Here is a 22,438-nt window from a genome sequence, read left to right as displayed (position 1 = left end):
GGAGAGTTACTTAACCATATCAAAAGTATTTTGCTGTCACATACTTTTCTTGCCTAAATGACCATTATATTTTCAGCTATTCAGTCTTGAAATTCTCAGTATCTTGGTCCCTATTTCTCCTACATTTATAACATTTGGATGCATCTCATTGAAGCTCAACTATACTAAAAACTAAGTCCTATTGACCACATTTTCAAGCTAGGGTTACTCATGTATATTTAGCCATGTGTTTGTATTACATATTTTTAATCTTGAACCTATTACATATTAACTAAACAAATTTAATTTTGACCCTATAACATTAGTTGTTAGTTTAGACTTGCCTTTGCTTAATGGTAGATTTTTCCACTCAGCTTACCCATCAGATGGAAGTTCTGAATGACAAGACAGTGTGCTCGGACACAGACCTGAAAGCTGATATGGAACGTTGGCACAAACATAAACATCGAGACATGAAGGAGATTTTCCTATCGTGGGCAGACAGAAATGTTAAATATTATGAAAAGGTAATTGTATTCATCCAGTGATCTATTGATTATGATTCTCCTACTCTTTAGTATATAAGATTTTACAAAATTCAAGATTTTATTCTCTCACAATTTACACATATACTTCACTATATATGTTGAAATTTCTTCACAGAAACTGGACCAAAAAGAAGGAGGGTATACTGAATTTAAGATTTTTGTTTCACAATTTACACATTATTTCTATACCACTTCTTGATTTATGATGGAATTTCACGGAAATTGGACCAAAAGTAGTGAAGTTATGCAAGTACGGTTTGTACACATTATTTTATTGTAATTTTTTTTAAAATGATACTAACAGCCTCACTTGGCATGCAGCATTAAGATGTTAGTGTTAGGACTGGTTGGCCTGGTGTCAGGGTAATGTGACAGGGTGGGACATCATGCTACATATCTGCAGCATGATGCCCCAGTGCTAGACAGCTAAACTGTCACACTGCAGACATTGTAGTTATATGACTAAAAAATTTTAAAGCTACATTAAAAATCCAAATCACACACACACACACACACACACACACACTCAGAGAGTAACATTTATCAACATTTCAGAGGTACTTCTGTTTGATGTTTTTCAGGCTTTAATAAAAACACCAGTAAACAGACAATTTTACAATGTTACACAGGTGTATGGCAACCTGATCGGTCAGTGGCCAGTGTGGATCACTGATAAACCATAGTTAACTGACAATTGTTCATAGCACATTTACCACATGAAGTAGCCTGTTTTTGTAAGATACTTCATACACACTTCACATAAACATTGTTTCTTTACCTCACTGTAGCATGTTTCATAGGGATTTTTAGCTAAATCTGAAAATTGTTCCCTTCAAAGAATTGGATTAAGAAATACCTGCAGTGCTAACCAGGACAAAATTATTCAGTAGATTTAACCATGTGACCTACACAGCATGATATCATGTTAGTGCCACCAATATACAGTTTCCTCATTCAAGAGCACCTGAGTAACTCATGAACTCACTTACAATGTGGGTGTAGATGTGGGTCTCACTTTTTCTTTATGTGTTTTGATCTTGGACTCGTGGAAGTGTCTGCCCCTTTGTTACAATCATTGCATCATGTTAGTCTTTTGTATCAAGTCAAGTAAAGGAGCTAGAAAAATATTTTTAAAAAGGGACACAAATCCCATCTGCATAAGAGCTAGAGGTCACACTCAACTCATTTCAATTGACTTTTCAAACACAAATAACATGTTTAATTAATTAAAGTTTCTAACATTAATTAGTGGTTATCGTATTCATTCACAGACATGATCAGCAATAGCAAAGGAATAAAAAAAGGGCATACCAGGTGCATGAAAATCTTAGCGTTACTGATGGGTTTCAGTATGGAGAAGCAATTATGAAAGTTCATAGTGAATCTAAAATTCCCAAACTGGCACTCTTGAGGTTTGCTAAAAGATGAGCAGAAATTTTGCTATAATTTGCAAAGGAATCATGGGATCAGTGTTTTACTAAAATACCAATTTTTGTTGTTGTTGTTTCTTGAAATAGTCGTCACTCTCTTTTAAAATAAGGAATCTTGTTTTATTCTAATCTATAGTGACACTAGAATGTATCCACATTCACAGGTAGAAATCAGTGAAATAATGCACAGTGTTTTTTCTGGTACACATGTGATGTATGCCAAACCACTTAGGGTAATGTTTTTAAACAATCTTTCATAAATTGGATATATTGAAAATAAAGGTAATTTCTACAGAAATGTGAGAACTTCATTAGAAAAAGCTGTTTACTGATCGTTGTTCCAAATGTGATTATTAGATGAGTGCTGAGACACTTAAACTACGCCTCCCCCACTTGTCATTGTCACTGTCCATCCCTTTCTTCATTTTTCATAGGTACCTATAATTTGTGCCCTGCAGTGTCTGTTTTTGGACCTTGTTGTGAGTGAGTTGTTGAATGAGAGGCGTAGTACATACAAAAAATTTCCTTTCGTAAAGAGTGAACCAGTAATGACAGGTTCAGTTTCCATTTTCATACCTAAAATGTGTAGCATCTATGTAGGTTAATTTGATATTTAACTGCACTAAGTATTTCCTTATTTAACATAATCAAACTGACCTTTTCTTTTGAGTCAAATCTTTTCTTTATCTTGATCAATGAACTGTATTGGTATTTTACAGAGACAGACACTACTACAGAGAGAGAGAAGAGAGAATCATCCAGTTGATTATTTGTAATGGAGCTAAACCTTTGAATTCTAAATGCAAAAATACTTTAAGATATACACTCAAGTCCAGAGTTAGTTCATTCGGTTTTCGTAAGACAAGAATTACAGGAGATGAAGCTAACAAAGTTATTTCTTTCTGGCAAAAGGTTTCAGTGCAGTTTTTGTTTTCAAATTGCACATACAAAAATTCATTTACTTATGTAAAATCTGTATAAATAAAATTAGCTCGTGTGCATTTGAAGTCATATTATTGTGCCAATGATTTTCATGTAGATGAAGAGAGTGAGGTAAAGAAATACGATTATAATTTGCAAATAACATTTGTACTGATCTCAAAATCATATGTTAAAAGAACTGGATAGTTTGCAGAAAAGTCACATACCTGTTCCTTCTTCAAATATGTTACCCAACATAATACTTTACGAGAATTAATACAACCTTGTAAATCCCTCCCTCCCAGTTTTAAACTTTCACAGCATTCAAATCGTAGTTACTGTAAGCAACACTGTTTTGATTTTAACTTTATAGGCAGTCATTTTGTCATTAATACAGGTACAGTAACCTTTATTAGAATTTATATTTTAGCATCCACTTATTAAGAATTAATATTGACACTCCAATCTGTATTGGCTGCCATGTCCACCTTTTACAGATAAATTATCTTGTTTTGTATCTCTGCTTGTACACTGTCTGAGTTCATTTAGCAGGGCACATGCCAGGCTACACTTGTATATATATTTTCTGCTTCATTTTGTCTTACACATTAGACCAATGGCAAATCCAAATGCAAGATTTGTAAACATTGGAAACACGCAACTGACAACCATCCTGCATATGTAATTTGCTCTGGTTGCCAATCTAACAACACGTGTCAGATCTGGAGCACTTAATGGGAAGGTGCAGAAGCGTGTGTTGAGGGACAATGATACCATAAGTGTCCATGGAGATGTGGCTTTGATGCAAAGTTTACATTCAGAAGGATATAACATTCCACACGGTTCATCAGCCATGAAGCTTCACCAGCCATCATACACAGATACAGCTCTGGCTCTTCACCACCACCATCACAGCATTATAAACCTTTATTGGCAGCGCAATAGGCCATTCATCATTTGGGTTCAATACCATATCACTTGCTGGGAAGTGAGATAGAGAGCAAAACATTCTCAGTTACCATCTTGCTAATCAGATTTACAGACTGGCTACTTGGATCAGATATCCCATACCTGATCCCAACCTCATAAAGTTGTTGTTGTTGTAGGGTTTAACGCCATTTTTCAGCACACAGCTATACATGGCAGCCAGTATTAATGATGGAGGAAGAACCTGGGAAAACCCCGGAAAGAACCAACGACCCACGAGAAGCTACTGGCCCTCATAAACTGAACAAAATCATGCCAATTAAGATGGCCTTATTGTGTCATGAGCAGACTTTGCCATTTGTCTCTGAACACAGTGGGTCATGACCACAATCGATCATCAAGGATCAGCCACCAGAAGAATGATCTTTGTCTAGTTTGATGAATCAAACTTGTGCAGGCAGTCTCATGACCTGCTTAGTGCCACAAAGCATTCATTGCAAATGATGCCCAGCTTGGCACCTCAGTATCCAAGCGATATCACTTCACTTTTTTCTCCAGATTTTGCCACTCAAAGAAAGCCTTTTCTTACCAACTGTTTGGAAGTCACCATGTTTTCCTCAGGGTGTTCTGCGAGCGTAGTGAGCCAGCATCCTTAACATTCTTCTACAGCTACTTCGCAGGTAGCACAGGAGATGTTGGCATCGCTACTTTTACCCAGAGACAATGAAATGTGCTATTAAGCAGGCCCTTCCCCGCATCATTATTTGATCTTACTATCACTTGCAAAGACTCTACCTTCTGGGCTTCAAATGAGCCTACTGCCACCAGAGTTCTGTCCACCTTCTCCATCTCCACTGAGTGCCTGGTGTAAAATTCTGGTATCAGTTGATTTATTGACCAACAGTAAAGAACCAACTTTCAAATTACTTTTCGCTGTCTGACAGAATTACTAGCTCTTTGATCTGCTTAGATTGTCAGTTACAAAACCAAAGTGTCCACTAACTCTTTTCCTTCCCTCCAACATTAGTTGGCATTTCTGTAAGTCCCACACACCAGTTTTCCATATTGATACCGCAACATTTGACAGATATCACAGCTTTGGGGATCCAAACACTGTATGCATGGATTGGAAGTTTTAGCAAACACATCAGTTGGGACATAATGTCATGGTTGTGGACTCTATGGTGGATCTGTTAGCTATAGTGATCTTTTAATATCTAGTGGAACATATTTTATCATCTTCCACCCCAAATTCCACAGGATAGGAATGTTTTTGTTTCTTCAGAATGACTTATGTCTTAAACAGAGCTGCTCATCATACACTGACACATAACTTTAATCTGTAGCTGAAGAGTTTTAGCCTGGGAGGGCTGGATTTGTGAGGTAGTAGTACTTATCCTAAGGTATTACAATCAGGTAAGTATTATGGAAGAAACATTTTACTGTTAAAAAAGTGTGATATTATTTTATAGGCCATTGAAATAACAGGGTGAAAGGGCAAGATGTAATTTACCATTAATTATTTCATAATCCTTTTGTCCCATAATTATTTCATCTTTCCCATAACATTTGTATATTTTCTTTAATAATTTGTTCATAATTAATCACAATACATAAAGAATAGTGATGTTTTAATTTATGGATTGTATGATTAACACGCAATACAGTATAACTGTAACCTTTGCATCAGGTCTTTTCCCTATTTACATGTGCATATTTCATGAGTATCTATGTTCCACTGCTGTTATTGAATTTATTTTAATATGTTTGTCTTTTTTGCCAAATATATTTCCATGCAATGTTTGTGAAAACTGATCACATTTTTTGATTAAGAATATTAATACAAACTTCTTTATTTTTTTATTTATATTGGAAAGAGAAAGATTCTTCATTTTGTCAAAAAGGACAGACATGATTAGTGTATTAGTCATTTTGCTGTTATTGCATAAAAATCTATATGATGTATATTGTGTCTGACTTTTGACTTCATTTCTTACCATGGCTGAGATCCATTTATCATTTATGCATATTGCAACGTGTAATTATCTCTTTTTAGGCACAAGTCTTAGCAAAACAATAAAACATTTTGTGCCATTATCTTGCTGTTAAATTGTAAGTATTCTAGCATATAGTACATACGAGACATGTAGGCATAATATTCCCCTGAACTTTTTTTTTTAGTGTCTCTCAGTATGGGAGAATGCTATCAGAGTCATACAAGCAAAGGATCCTGGCACAGAACCATTACAACTCAACACCCAGGAAGATCAATCCTTGTTAACAATGCAGGATGAGCTGTCATCTCCTATAACGATGAAATCAGCAGAGAGTGAACACAGTGACAAGCAGGAAGACACAAAAGAAGAGAGGACACAGTGATTTCTTTATAATTATTTTACACCTGAATATGTATGCATGCAACTTATTGTTGTAAAACTAAACTTGAGACAGTTCTGCAGCTAATAGGAGAAAATAATGTTTGATGATACTATCATATAAACATTTGTCATAAATTTTGTCAACTTGTAAAAAATATTTTAGTTTATTTTTTATGGCATATACCTGTGTTGAGCCATCCGTGTAGCCTCATGTGCTATTTTTTAGTTTTTTTAAAAAACCATTGGGTCAGTTGGATCAGACTTTGCAAGAATGTTCTTTGGGGCGGGCTCTACAAAAATCTTGTTTAGGATGGCTACCCTAGCTATGGTGTGGCTTCCATAGAAATCATATGGAAAAGCCTGTTTTCAACTTATTCATATTGGCTAAGCCAATTTCAGTCAAACTTTGTAGGAATGGTTTTAAATACATGCTCTTTTGAAACTGTTTCCAAGATGGCTTCCTAGGCATTAGAGTATTTTCCATAGCAACTGTTTGGAAAACCTATTTTGATGCTATCTGGAATTTCTGAGCCAGTTTATAATTAAAATTCATTGGGATGCTCTATCAAAAAGATATGTCCTGTATGGTTCACCTAGCAATGATGTGGCTTCTTGGACTTCTTTAAACTAGATACTCATTCCCATCTTATGGTTTGGATTACCTTTAGTAACTTTAGCCATTGATAGTGTTAGCACAAATGTGGACTTATGGTTTGGATTACCTTTAGTAACTTTTGCCATTGATAGTGTCAGCACAAATGTGGACTTACGGTTTGGATTACCTTTAGTAACTTTTGCCATTGATAGTGTCAGCACAAATGTGGACTTAATTACCTTTAGTAACTTTTGCCATTGATAGTGTATGCACAAATGTGGACTTACGGTTTGGATTACCTTTAGTAACTTTTGCCATTGATAGTGTCAGCACAAATGTGGATTGACAAACATGAAAGAAAACGTGTAGGTATAGTTTTTATATATTTCCTGACAAAAATGCATGCCCAGTGTCAAGATTTGGGGTAAAATGATGAAAAATTATGAGAAACGTGCAATCCCATGCTCTGTGTGCAACACTGTAAACTTCCTATATATCCAGGAGTGTGTTAAACCCTATGTACAACATAATTCTGCCTCACAGGCATCGACAGACCAGACCTAGATCGGACTTTATGAATGGCTTGCACATGGGGTAGGAAGAAAAAAATATTGATTTTTGGGCCAAAACGTCACCGTGACAGAAATAACAAAGACATTATTTGTGGGCTCAGGGATGTGGATGTAGAATAGATCTAATGTCCTGTATGGCATAATAGACAATTAGTGCAGGGCTCTCAAAGGTTTCAGGGTGAGGAGTCCTGGACTATTCACTCGTGGAACCCAAGGTACCCAGCCTATTTCTGAGAGCCCCTCACTTTCAAAAGGAGAGCAAGGAAAATTAAAAAACAAATACTTATTAAATATTTTAATACATATCCGGATTGAATTGTTAGCCATTTGGGGAATGCCTAAACTTGCTTGGCACTATACAGCCAGGTCTGTTCTAGCAATATATATACATGCAATATATATACATGCAATATATATACATATGCAACATTTGTTGTGCACCACAGCTAAGACTGAAGTTTGATGATAGCTTGGAATGAGTGCATTGATTTTGGGGTGAAAAGGTCAAATGTCAAGATCACTGTGAAAGAAAGAAGCAAAATAACATAAGCTGTACATCACAGACCTAGGCAAAACCTTGTGGATGGCATTCACTTGAATAAGGAAGAAGCCTTTTGATTTTGGGTCCAAATGTTCAGAGATCAAGGATACTTAACTAGAAAACAAGAAAAAAAAATTGTTTGCAAAAAGATTTGTCAACTGTGTACCTTAACCATAGTTTGTAGTTAACTTTCACATTGGGTAAGAAAGAAACATGATGATTTTGGGAGTAAAAAGTTAAAAGCTTCAAGTCACTGACTGAAAGAAGAAAGATGTTTAGACAATATGCCTTTACCAAAATTAATGATGTCAGGCACTTAATGTATACAGGAAGCCTGTTGATTACGGGGGTCCAAAGGTTAAAGGTTAAGGTCATTGTGGCTTGAAAAAAATGGGATTTGCAGAATAACTAGTGTTGTAGAGAAAGTTCCTTGAGCAGTCTTTGAGGAGAACTGCAGTAGCGTAATCAATAGAGCATTGTACTTGTAATCCAAGGATTGTGGGTTTGATACCTGCCTAGGCCAGCCTGGGTTGATGATCTCTGTATGTCCTTTGGAAAGGAAAGGTACATAGCTCCCATTTCCTTGCATGATATATCCTGTAGTATGAAAAAATGGCTGTTAAAACCAGTCAGACCAAACACCTTGTACATTGGTCAAGGCCATAGAGATCCATTGATCAGTAATCTCTCAAGTCAACCATACCCTATTAGTGACTACATAGAGGAACAGGAGTATAATGTGCCATGTGCCATTCACAGTACTCTTGTTACTTAAGTATCATTATATTTTATTATATTTTATTATAGTCAAAACACGTTGATGGAAAAGATCATAATGCATATTCAATAAAGGCTGGTGACTCCAGATGGAACTCAAAGGAACGGGGGTTATAATTGTCATGGTATGATGGCAGTTGAGTACATGGAATTTGACTGTTGTTTTAAAGAAATACTGAAATTGATATTTTATTTGACCTCGTCAACAAAAGTAGTTTGTGTTGTTTGCCATCTGTTGGAGAAAAGAAATCACACTTCATTTAATTTGTGTTTACACAGAGAGCATGCAAGCATGTATCTCTTTTATTTACACTATTGTTATGTATATTTAATTTAATTGTTTGTTTGTTAGTTTTAATTTATTTAAAATTTCATTATGTTATTGTAATGTAACATTGTTTGCAGGACTTGACCTTGTTCAAAATTGAGTTCATTTGTGCTTGACCTGATTGACTTTTTGTATTTCATTTATGCAAACAACTAATTATAGCTTCATTATTCTCTATGTCAGGGGTGTCCAAACTTTTTGCAAAGAGGGCCAGATTTGATACAGTGAAGATGCCCGGGGTCCACTCGTTCCTTCTGATTTTATTTTAACCACAAAGTTACATGCAAATATACACTGTTATAGAACGATAAATAAATTTAAAAAAACAGCTGTGGAGGAGCATCATCAGGGTCCACGGAGAAGGGAGAAGATAAAAGCAGCATGTCCTTTTCAGTAACTGCAAAATCCTGAAAGTGTTTGTTGAATTCCACAGAAAGAGATGCGATAGCTGTTGCATAACTTTTCATTTGCACACCGATGGTGTCCTGTGGGAAACTGTCAGTTACCTCTTTCAAAGCTGGGAAGTGCGTGGTGCAGGGCTCTATTTGGGACAAGTGTCTTTGGAAAAGTTGCAGCTTCGTTCCAAAGGCCTTGACGTGAGCGTAAAGCTGGCTCACCACTGCATCTCGTCCTGGAAGATTAACAATCAGCCCATTCAGATGTTTCGTTATGTCAACCAAAAGAGACAAATCTGCCAGCCATACAGGATCGGACAATTCTTCCATCTGTTGCCCCTTTTCACACAAAAAATGTCTTATTATTGAGCGGAGAAGGGTTCGCATGCTAGCGGGCATAAATAATACATTATATGACCGAAGCTGCGGGCCGTATGAAATCTTACCGCGGGCCGTGATTGGCTCGCGGGCCGGACTTTGGACACCCCTGCTCTATGTGTATGAGCTCATTAGCCAAATTATTCAGATAAACAAAAAGTGGTAAATATGTTGATCAGGGTCAGGATTTTGGAGATTCCCATGTGAATTTAATAGTATTGTAAGTAAACAAGGCTCATTAAGATCATTCTAGAAGGTTATTTTCCATTAGGTAATGGTTATTTTTAGAAAATGCTAATGTGATCTGAGGTCAAGCAGAGAACTATATTATCTTGTGACTGTAAGGATTTTGTCTGTCTTGCTTTAATATCTAGCACTTTAAGTTGTATTACGTTGTGACCAGTTTGGGCTGAAATTTAATTTCTTCAGATTTTTTAACTCAGGTGATTATTTTCTCTGGAAATACATAAGTGCACTAACAAAATTCTTGGATAAAGACACTCATTGGAATTTATACTGAATTAAAACCTGGAATAATATTTCAGTGATTCAACAAGAGACTGTTGACACATAAGCACTTTGCTGACCATAACAGACATATCATCGCCTTCAGTTTTGGATATCATTGGGACTTGAACTGGGTTTAATTCAGGACTTTTTACTACTAGGACTTGTGTTTTTAATTCTTGGATTATTTTTGGATTTATTTTGCAATACCGGAAGTTCCTTCTCATTTTTCACTTCGTATTCTAGGGAAATAAATTATTTGTTAAATTTTACTAAGCTTGTTGTCTTCACTCTTTTCTGTTACTTAATTTAAAAGCATAGACTTGTAACACTATATATCTTTAAAAATGTGCACTATTGAATAATTGTTATTTGCTCAACATTTTATGTCAGTTAATTTTAAAAAAAAAGAAACACCATGCTAAGATACTAGGATTATCAATAGTTGAGAAATGTTTCAAAGAGGTTGTGATGGTTTGGATTCAGATGTTGGAGGTTTTACCCAAGATCAGATATTCAGCCTTGAGCATTTATTTTATTGCTAGGTGGTTTTAAGTGTTGTATACAAGTGTATATGTTATATGCATTGATACATACATGTGCATGTATATATTGTCATATTTAAGAAAGTAAGTTATAGAAATTTTATGTATTTTTCCCTTGAAAAATCTGTATGAATACTTGTGATGACCATCATTTTCTCCATCAAGAGGCATCAATATCATTGTCATATACATTTCTCCTGCCTGTTTCACTCAAAACAATGTATCTCCAATAACATGACAATGTCACCGCAACATATTCTTGAAACATTTTGAGCCTGAAACTGAAGCCAAAGCTAAAAACACCACAAAATTAAGATACAGTAATTGCAACTGTATACCATGTTAAATCGCAAGGTGAGTGAATCCTAAAAGATCTATCTTTACTCTTTAATCAAAAGTTCCAGTAGTAGGTTTTGAACTTCGAGCCTCATCTTTTTTTGCTTAGAAAAGTTCAAGAATTTAGAGCATGATCATGGGTGGATAAAAGGAAGAAAGAATGTATTTGTCACTAAATATTTTGCTGATATTATTGAATGATGGGCTGATATATTATACAGATTTTTAAGCAGTGGAGGGCAGTTATTTAATTTGAAGGACAAAACAAATTTTTTATAACTGGATGGTAAAACTTAAAGTCATCTTTTTAGTGACATGTACTTCTCTGAGTCTTTGCCATTCAGAGTTAAGCTTCCTTGAATTTTTACTGGTTTTTTATGTTTTTAATCTGAAACATATTTGAGAGTGTTGTTTTGGTTGGATAGGCAGAATATGTGTGCAAGATACAACTTTGATGCAGTATGATGAGTTTTAAATGTTGTTTGCTAGGTACATAGCAAGGGTGCAAAAAAGTGACTGGTCTTGAAAAGTTAATATACTAATTTAATTACATTGCTGTAAACATGAAATTTTATAAGCACAGGGCAGATGCTTGAATTGGAGCTTGTAAATACAACTTGCCTTGTTGTAAAGGTGTTGAAAGGCATATTGACTTTAGCATATCTACAGATGAGAGGATATATAAAAAGGTCTTGAATACAGGTATTGTACCTTTCATCATTCCGAAACTGATTTTATTAATGTTTTCGATCTCAGTTTTTAATTATGTGAGAATAAATCAGTGCATTACTACCACCTTCTGTATTTGTACTCATAAAAACGTTATCTATTATATAAGGGTGGTTCCAGTAAAATATACATGGGATGCAGGGAAGGCACTTTTAATACAGAATAGTCACCCATAGATGCATTTAGAATTTTGTATTGTTTTCATATTAACTCTTTGGGTAATCTGAGTACCCTAGCATATATTTTTAAAATAGTGATTCCTTGAGTGCCGTGTATGTTTAAATGGAATAGCCCTAATGTCCTATAGTATGATTTTTATCAAATCTTGCATCTTTTTTCTGTGGGGTATCAGTATGTAACGATAATGGATTTGTGCACATGTATTGGTCTGATGTTTAAGATTTTAGGTGAAACATTTTGTAATCTAATTGTGGTCTGAAATTTTGACAGTTCTGATTTGGGTTTGTTGTAAATAAAGCCTGGATAGTTTCAGTAGCAAATGGGTAATGCTTCTTCTCAGAAAGAGCTGTCATTTATGTCTGAGGTTTGTAAAATGATAGGTATCATGATTTAAGTATTCTAGTACAGTATATCTCACATCACACCTTGTTCTAATTTATATAGCAATAACTTAAGTGAGTGTGACTATTTCTTCACATTCTCAAACTGATGTAACACTTGCTTTCCAACCACCTGTATACAATTTTACTGTGTATTTTGTTGTCAAAACTCATTATAACAAAATTTAATTTTAAAAATTTTGGAAAGCCATGATAGCTCAGCTGATGGAGAGTTGGACCTGTAATCCAAGGGCAGCTGGTTTCATGCCTGCCAGCCCCAGCCCAAGATGGCTGCCTTAGTTCCCTCAGGGAAAGGCTTGCTGTTTCCATTTCCTGTGTTAAAAGTGCAATTAAAACCAACCATCAGTCAAATATTTTATACCGTGTAAACAAAAATTAAAGCTGATCTGCAAATCCAGTAGCTTCCAGAGTCCAGATTGTACCAAATTTTTGCTGTACTGATTGCTCCAAGCAAACTGGACAGACCCAGATCTACTGGTACATTTTGTAATGGCAGATCTGGGTTTGTACAGTTTTCATTGGATTCAGCTTGTAATCAAGTATATCATATTGCCCAAGTACATTGACTTCATTGATAAAAAATAATGTTTTTCAGTGAAAGAAGTAGATATTATGGAAATAAAAACTAAATAAATGACAAGAAATGTACTGCAGAACTAATCAAAGTGATAGATGGATGCAATACATGTTTCCAAATAAGGTACAGATATGTGTAGAGATTAGGTTAGTCTTCAGTATATTGTGTTGCTGATCTAGTTAGCCTTTTTATTTAACATCCTACTCATATTTGTCTAGATTGCAAAACTGTGTACAGGAATATCTCCCAATTAAGACCACTGGACTGAATGGGGAAAAATGGTCTTAATTTGGATGAACATGTATTTAAATTATGTTGAATATTGTATTATGAGTCAGAATGTATATTCTGCAAATGTTCTGTATGTTTTTGGAAAGGCATTCATACAAGTGACATTGTTTTACAAGTAAAATAATTGCATTGCAATCTAGTCAGATATGTAATACTTTGCATTTTTGTGAATACTCAGCATTTAATTATCTTGTTTTACATTTGTACTAATCAACATATGATAAAGTTTACATACAAAAATGTGTTCCAAAGTAATGTCTCAGATGCAAATCAGTGAAATCTTAGCCCCAGGAAAATTTTAATTTAATTTCTGCAGTTAAATAGTACCTCAATTAACATTTTTTTAATGGGATGATTAGCTTACAGGCATGTCATATGTACTAGTGTTTTAATTCTGAAAAATTTCTGTTCACTAATTAAACTAGAACCAATGTATAATGAACCTATATAAACACATGAAATTATTTCATTTAACAGAGTTAATTATTAGCTGAGATATGTAGAAATTATGTACATTTATGATTTTAGACTTGTATGCAGATCAGAACCAAGTTAAATATGGAGCTATTTTAAGTGCAAATATTTTACATGTGTTTTTCATTGTAAACACAACATTGTGGTCCTGGAAATATCTTAACAGTCTGATGTATAAAAGTATGAATCAGTCTTGACATACAGTCTGATGTATAAAAGTATGACTCAGCCATGACATACAGTTTGATGTATAAAAATGTGAATCAGTCTTGACATACAGTCTGATGTATAAAATTATGAATCAGTCTTGACATACAGTCTGATGTATAAAAATGTGAATCAGTCTTGACATACAGTCTGGTGTATAAAAGTATGAATCAGTCTTGACATACAGTCTGATGTATAAAAGTATGACTCAGCCATGACATACAGTTTGATGTATAAAAATGTGAATCAGTCTTGACATACAGTCTGATGTATAAAATTATGAATCAGTCTTGACATACAGTCTGATGTATAAAAATGTGAATCAGTCTTGACATACAGTCTGGTGTATAAAAGTATGAATCAGTCTTGACATACAGTCTGATGTATAAAAATATGAATCAGTCTTGACAATACAGGCTGATGTATAAAAGTACAAATCAGTATTGACATACAGTCTGATGTATAAAAGTGAATAAGTCTTGAAATACAGTATAATGTATAAAAGTGTGAATCAGTGATGACATACAGTCTGATGTATGAAAGTATTAATCTTGATACACAGTATGATGTATAAAAGTACAAATCAGTCTTGACACACAGTCTGATGTATTAAGAACACTTGTTCTTAATGTTACAATGAAATACTTATTTTTGGGAAGAGAGTTAACAAATGTTGTTAAAAAGAACCTTAAATTTCTTTTTAATTTGGCTGTTTTCTAAGAACAAGTTATAAAGTATTACTTTTTTCTTCTTCGGTGAACTTATTATCTTTAAGCTTGTGGCAATTTGTTCAACATAAATGAAAGATAATGTTAGATTCATGTGTAAATGTATTTGAAATCATTATGCATTAAATGTATTTGAAGTCATTATGTATTAAATGTATCTGAAGTCATTATGTTTGAGAAATTCTAGTTTGTTGTTCATTCTCAAATGTAATGAGGCTGTTTTTGAATTGTAGATGCAAGCAGAAAAATAATGCTTGTATTGCAACTTGCATTTGGCAAATATTTGTTTTCCTTGCAATATTTTCCAATATTTTTATAAATACTCAGTTTTGAAATATCTGCATAGTAACTTTTTGTTTCAATTCTTGCAGTTGATTTATAATCAACAATTGTCATCCTGTACATTATAAGGGCATAGAAAGATAAAGTTATCTTGTTCACTCTCATGTATAATGTTTACATGTTTTTCTCTGGATTTTATAGGATTCGTTTCAGTACATTCTTTGCGATAAGATGTGTGACCACCTTAATGTCTTCCAGTAAAGACATTACATCATTTCATTGAAAAGGTTGATAACAGTGAAATGTGAATTTATCAAAGTTGATTACAAGAGAGATATAGTTTTTGTTTTCTAGTATGAAACATAATCCAAATTACTGATTATCTTATACTTTAAACTAAATTATTAAAAATTAGGTTTGCAATAAAGTGTTTTTGCCCTAATCAGTAAAATGTCAAAATGATTATTTGCTTAGTTGTTTGTGGTGCTTAAATTTTGATTTTTAAATACATTGACAACCATAGTCAGTCACATGATCATGCTAGATGATGAGTTGTAATGATGAAGTTCACAATCATTGTGACATTGTATTTATCTTTGGCATATTTAATACTGCAGTGCAGTGTAAAATGGCGGTATACGTGTTCATGCATTACATAATTCTATGGATGTCAAAGACTGCAATAAAGATTGTGAACACAGGTGTCATATGGATTTAAAAACATCAATATTGTAATTTTAATTTCCAGAAAAGCTGTAGGAGAAATAATTTTGCATCCAGCTGTGAACAGCATAGACCCAGATGTGCCATCAATGAATGCACTTGCAGTTGATGGCTCTGTTGTTTGCCTGAAATCCCATAAAAAAAGACAAGTAGCATTGACCTAAATATACCGTTACAGAATGCACTTGCAGATTATGGTTATGTAATTTGCTTGAAACTGCATAATGAACCAACAGCATAGACCCAGATGTGCTATTTGAATGCATTTGCAGATTATCGCTATGTTGTTTGCTTCGTTTGCTTGAAATCACATAAAGAACATACAGCATAGACCCAAATTGCCATCACTTAATGTGCTGGCATGTCAGGGTCTATGATGTTTGCTTGAAATTGAGCAAACAGAATAGACCCAGCTATGCCATTCCATAATTTGTCAGCAGATTGGGGTCTGTCTTGTTTGTTTTAAGTTGTAGGAAGAACAGATGATGAAATTTTGTGATGGCATGTCTCAGACTAAAATATTTGCTGTCAGATGTGCTACAGTCAGACAATTATAACAAAAGTCTGATAATAATCAGTGAGGCTTATGGACTCTGTAGTCAAACAAGTATAACATGCATGGTAATAATCAGTGAGGCTTATGGACTATGCAGGCAAACAGTTATAACATGCATGGTAATAATGAGGCTTATGGACTATGCAGTAAAACAATTATAAGATGCATGGTAATAACCAATGAGGCTTATGGACTATGCAGGCAAACAATTATAACATGCATGGTAGTAATCAGTGAGGCTTATGGACTATACAGGCAAACAACTATAACAAATGCCTGTTAATAATCAATGAGGCTTATGGACTATACAGGCAAACAATTATAACAAATGCCTGCTAATAATTATTAGGGCTTATGGACTTTACAGGCAAACAATTGTAACAAATGCCTGGTAATAATCAGTGAGGCTTATGGACTATGCAGTCAAACAGTTATAACACATGCCTGGCAATAATCAATGAGGTTAATGAACTATACAGGCAAACAGTTATAACAAATGCCTGATAATAATGAATGAGGATTATGGACTATGCAGATTGAAGCAAGATACTGCTGTATTTATCCATGATTTCATGTTGGCAAATATTTAAACAGTTTGTATGTCAGTCAGTAGTTGTTAGATTATATATTTGTTTTATATAAAAAGAATATAAATGATACTATCAGATCATGAATTAATGGTGAGGACCAAAGTTAAGTAGATGAGTCTGAAAATGTTTGTATCAGTTTCATACATTTTTGAGTTGATGCATGAAAGGCATGCATATGCACTATACTTCTTCACTTAATGAGCCAATATGTTTTCACTTTATGATTGACAATAGAAATAAGCATATATGATAAATGAATAAGAAAATTTGTACATGTATGTACAACTCTTCTGTTAGACCCTTTACTTTGCCATCTAGTCATGACTGAATTGTAGATAGTCACATTTGCATTTAAACAAACCTATGTTGACAAAGTTTGTTGCAGCTGTTACAGATATACAAACAGTGGTCTTACACTAATGCTGTTCCGTAGAGGAATAATAGTGCACTGTGTTATAAAGTAAGGCTTATACTGGGGTACTTTAGGTGTCAAAATTGGGATTCATAACCATCCACTTTTTACATGTTATACTGTATACTGAGGTGCTTCATGGTGAAAGACCACTGTAGTGCAGTATTAATAACCGATTGTATATTATTTATTGGATATATGTGCAATATTTCACTTATGAAAGTGATGTAGAATATTCATTACAATTTATGGATTGAGGACCAACTTTCTTTTAGGTTGTACAAATTTGATGGCTTTAGAAATAAATTTAAATGAATGTCAAGATTACCATTTATTTTAAATTGTTGTTTTTTATCCACTTTTCAGAGTAGTAACTTAGGGATGTTCCAGTAAAACATAATTGAGACCCAGAGAAGGCACTTTCAATTTTGGAGTAGTCACCCAAAAAGTGATTTTTGAATTTTTTATCATTTTATGAATCCTTTGAGCCATGTTATTTTTAATGTATGTGGTATATATATGTGTGTGTGTGTATCCTTTTGTCATTTTGGTTCATGGAGGATAATTATAATGCTTGGACCGAGAGAGAAGGTCATGCAAAGCAGCAGACTCAAACATGTAAAACCTCCATCCACATCAGTAGCCAATATTGGCTCTGAGCATAATGGGGACATAGGATGTCAATAGGATGGCGCATCATACAAGGGCAAACTTACCTTTTGGTCGCACCCTGTAGTGTGTGAGTAATTAAATAGTTATTATATCAATAATTGAATCTCGAAAAGCTAGATTAGCTCAAGAGCGACTAGAGTCAATTAAAAAATATATCCCTGTTCGTGATACTGTCAAGAAGCAACTATAAGCTAATCAAGAGTCTCGTGTGGAATTTGCAGAAGGTACAGAAGTCACTCAAACCAATTATCATACCAACCAAGAAAATTGTTACAGCAATTGAGGTGGCTCAAAAAGCACTTGAGACATTGGCTGTTGATATTGCTGGCCATCATCAAGCAGCTCAACCCCACCCCCCAGCAACCTCCTCAACCACAACCTGAAGATGAGCCACAATCTCTGCCAAGAGTTAGAATAAGCATCGTAGATAAATTCACACCCAAAGGTATTGCCGCTATCAAAGACCTAGACCAATTAATTGATATTGCTGCGTTTCGATATCATGATAGAGATAAATATGTAGAACCCAAATATGTTCAAACTTTAAAAAATGCTGATTAGATTAGGGATGTATATTGCGTCGCTACTAATACTCAACAAATCAGATCTGAGGAAGATGTTAATAATTTTAACATTTTTAACCAGACAGTAGATGAGCGTATTAAACGATCAATTCTGGAAAGGAGACAAAAAGTAGAAGAAATGAAGCTGAAACTTAAAGAGGTTGAATGAGAAAGTAAACAAAAAAGATTCGGAAGTCAGACATTAAACGATGGAAGAAATTACGTTCTTCACCAAGTAAGAAAGAATCAGAAGAAATGACCGGAAGTGGTCTTGTTACTCGAGGAAGTGGTCTTGTTACTCCATGCCCCAAAAATGTTCTTGCAGATGTTGAACGATTAGAAACTCTGATTGGCGGAAAACAAGGCAGTAATAATTCCCCAGAAATCATTAATGAAGCAGCTGATATTTGTCAACGATTATTTACAGGCAGTATCATGGATATTAAAGTTTATCAGTCTCTCATCGATGAAATCGTTGATGATTATCACAGTTATTGAGAGTATACAATTATATCAGTGAAAAGAAAATAAGATGATTATACATAATGCTCAACATGGTCAGGGTGATAAATTTGCTTTCACCTAAGTACAAAGTACTTATGCAGATCAACTCGGTGATGCTGTTAAAAGGTCTGTTTAAAAGGATAGCTCGAAAAGCAATATTGATTGCAAAGCAACTGGGAATGAAAGCAATTGATATTCGTGATAAATGCATTGGTGATGTTGCTAGTAAAGCATTCTCAGCAATCAAGGATAGACTAGCACAATTAATGCGACTTAAACCACAGCCAGTAAAATTACCCAGTACTGAGGTTATGCCTGCAAATGTTAGTAAAATAGTAAATCATGCTGCAAATAAAAAAACTAGCAGAGTTGGCTGGTGTACTACTATCAGATAAGAATAAAAATACAAGTCTGATAGCAGAAAGTGGCCTTCGTGTTAGACGATAGTAATTATAATAAAATGTTTAAACGTATATCAGATCCACCATTTGACATGGATGCACCAGTTCTCAAAGATGAATCTCTGCGCGATTATCAATACTATTCTTATGACACACGAGAGCCAAATCAGCGTGGACAGATTGAACTTCATGTTCAGGATACAAGTAGATATTTCTTACCAGCTGAAGTGTTTATTGAAGTAGAAGGTAAAATTCTGAAAACAGATGATACTGAATATGGATATGATGTTAGAGTTGGTTTTGTTAATAATTGTATTATGGCATTATTCAACAGCGCTATATACATGATTGTCAGAAGAAATATTTAAATATGTTAGAATGATGTCGATGTTGCCACGACGATATTAGGTCAAGCAAGATATACATATGATTATTCGAGATCAGCTAGTCAGTCACTCAGTGATGTTTGTTAAGGATAATTCTGATCAACCTAGCAACAGACAGTATAATATAAGACGACCAAAAAACAATGCCGACACTGATGTGGAAAATATGATTATTAATGGTAATCGAGAATTTAACTTGGGATTCGCAGCATGTTGATTAATGCTGAAAGATGGTCGTTGAAGATTTTCATACGCAATTCCACTGTCACATATGTCTGGATTTTGCAGAAATGTCAGAAACGTTATTTATGGAGCTAAGCACACAGTTTTACTTGCAAGAAAAGCTACTGATGACGATGCAATCAGGCACCCTATCAATGATGAATGCCAGTGCAGAATTAAATCTAAAATTGCTATCACTGTTCACAGACCAACATTATCAGCAGCGATAGAAATAAATTCACCAGACTACATTGTATCAATTATCAATCTGATCGGTTTTGGGATGGCCTGAAATTGCTCTAGAATATAAAAAGTTAGATAAATTTTTTTTTACAAATAATTTTTTATATACATGAACCAGAATACCGAAAAGAAGAAGAATCTCCAATGCATCCTGTTGGACATGAACTTTATCCTTCTAGTATAACTGGAAATGATTCAGAAGAACTTAATAAAGTTGTTGTTAATGAAAATATATTTAAATCATTATCTAATAAAATTAAAGATGAATATTTAACTATGTTTATAATATTAAAACAGATATTACAAAATTATATTTTAGAATATCCCAATAACAATCATGGAAGTAAAATAGTTGAAACAATATAAAATTTAAATCAAATTATATCAAACCATGAGTATATTAACCAAATCACTGTTGAGATTATAAATACTCAAAGTATTTGATTACTGCAGTTTAGGAAAGAATATATTTTAAGCAATTATTTGCGAAACATTATAAAATAACCGAGGCCGTAAAACCAACATTTGTAATACCAGAATTTAGAACCGACAAATTAAAAAATCACAAAACAATATAATCAATAAATATTTTCTACAAATTGTTGAGTCATGGAGAAAATCATCACCACTAGCAGATGTTCTCAAACATAACAATGATCTGTATGTTGGCGGTCGTCATATTTCACCGGGAATTGTTAATATTACGTCAACCATTGCAGTTAATCTTCTATGTGGTGCAATTGACAGCAGTTATCAAATCAATTTTGAAAAATCCAATCAGGTACAACAACTGTATATCCTGTATACATTTGCAAGTACCTCCTGGATATTTAATTGTACAATAATCGATTAATTCGGTCTATTTGCGATGTCATTTCAAACTTACTAACCAATCCGGACATTTACTTGATTTACAAAATGAAATTTTGAATTTGAATCTGTATGTAAAATCATATATATTCAGGTTAGTGATTGAGTTTCAATCATGATTCATAATCAGGATAAATAAAATATATATGACAGAATTTCTTTTTACTGATTCTTGTTCAGATTTCAGGCAAATGATACTTAAAATAACGAAAATTAGTTAGAATTTATAATTTGATGGGGTAAAATGTTCCTCAAAATAATGAAAATTAGTTAGATTTTATAATTGATGGGGTAAAAATAATACTCAAAATAATAAAAATAAGTCAGATTTTATAATCGATGGGGTAAATCGGTACGTAAAATAATAAAAATCAGTCAGATTTTATAATTGTTGGGGTTAAACGATACTCAAAATAACAAAAACCTTATTGAAAACAGAAAAGATAAAAAAATTACATAATATTAATTGCATCATTCAATTTGTAAAAAAAACCCATCAGATAAATATATTATAACAGAAGTTATATTTTAATGCTCATCAGTTAGATTTCATCAAATTGATCGGTATATTACCCAAACGTTTTCAGATTATGAAACAATTTCATGAAATCGATGGGTATATTACCCAAAAAAATTCAGATTATCAAACAATTTCATGAAATTGATGGGTATATTACCCAAATTAAATCAGATTATCAAACAATTTCATCAAATTGATGGGTATATTGAACAAACATTTTCAGATTATCTAACATTTTCATGAATTTGGTGGGCATATTATCCATAATTTTTCAGATTATTAGTCAATTTCATTAACAATTTTATGTTCAATAATTTTATTATTGATTTTATCGTTATTAATATTTTTTCATATTATCAAACAGTTTCATCAAATTTATGGGTATCTTACCCAAATTAAATCAGATTATCCAACAATTTCATGAAATAGATGGGTATATTAGACAAATTAAATCAGATTATCAGACAAGTTCATCAAATTGATGGGTATATTACCTAAATTAAATCAGATTATCACAATTTCATGAAATAGATGGGTATATTAGACAAATTAAATCTGATTATCAGACAATTTTATCAAATTGATGGGTATATTATCTAAATTAAATCAGATTATCGAACAATTTCACCAAATTGTTGTGGTGAATAATACTCAAAATCATTTTTTTTAAAATCTCATCGAAAACAGAAAAACATAATAATAATTTCAACCTTGAATTTGTAAAGGAACAAATAAATATATATATAACAT

At 33.6% G+C, this 22,438-nt stretch overlaps 1 protein-coding gene across 2 annotated transcripts in view; it reads left to right on the top strand.

Moving 5' to 3' along the window:
* The window catches only part of LOC149806860 (sorting nexin-7-like), a 59,676-nt gene extending 42,042 nt beyond the window's left edge, over window positions 1-17,634 (top strand). Inside the window, exons 10-12 of one of the 2 annotated variants that reach the window (XR_016421170.1) lie at window positions 354-506; window positions 5,987-16,356; window positions 16,411-17,634. Coding sequence is in view for 1 of the 2 variants with exons in the window: in XM_089958739.1 (XP_089814865.1) it covers window positions 354-506; window positions 5,987-6,184 (351 nt within the window). In the remaining variant the exon portion in view is untranslated. Of the gene's footprint in view, window positions 1-353; window positions 507-5,986 lie in introns of both variants that reach the window. The other variant, XM_089958739.1, reaches the window with a different exon arrangement.
* The last annotated feature ends 4,804 nt before the right edge of the window (window positions 17,635-22,438 follow it).

Source organism: Sinohyriopsis cumingii, chromosome 1, assembly GCF_028554795.1.
Source record: "Sinohyriopsis cumingii isolate HCF-2022 chromosome 1, ASM2855479v2, whole genome shotgun sequence".
Classification (NCBI taxonomy): Eukaryota; Metazoa; Mollusca; class Bivalvia; order Unionida; family Unionidae; genus Sinohyriopsis; species Sinohyriopsis cumingii.
The sequence above is the reverse complement of the archived record's forward strand: the minus strand, read 5'-3'. Positions and strand labels throughout refer to the sequence as shown.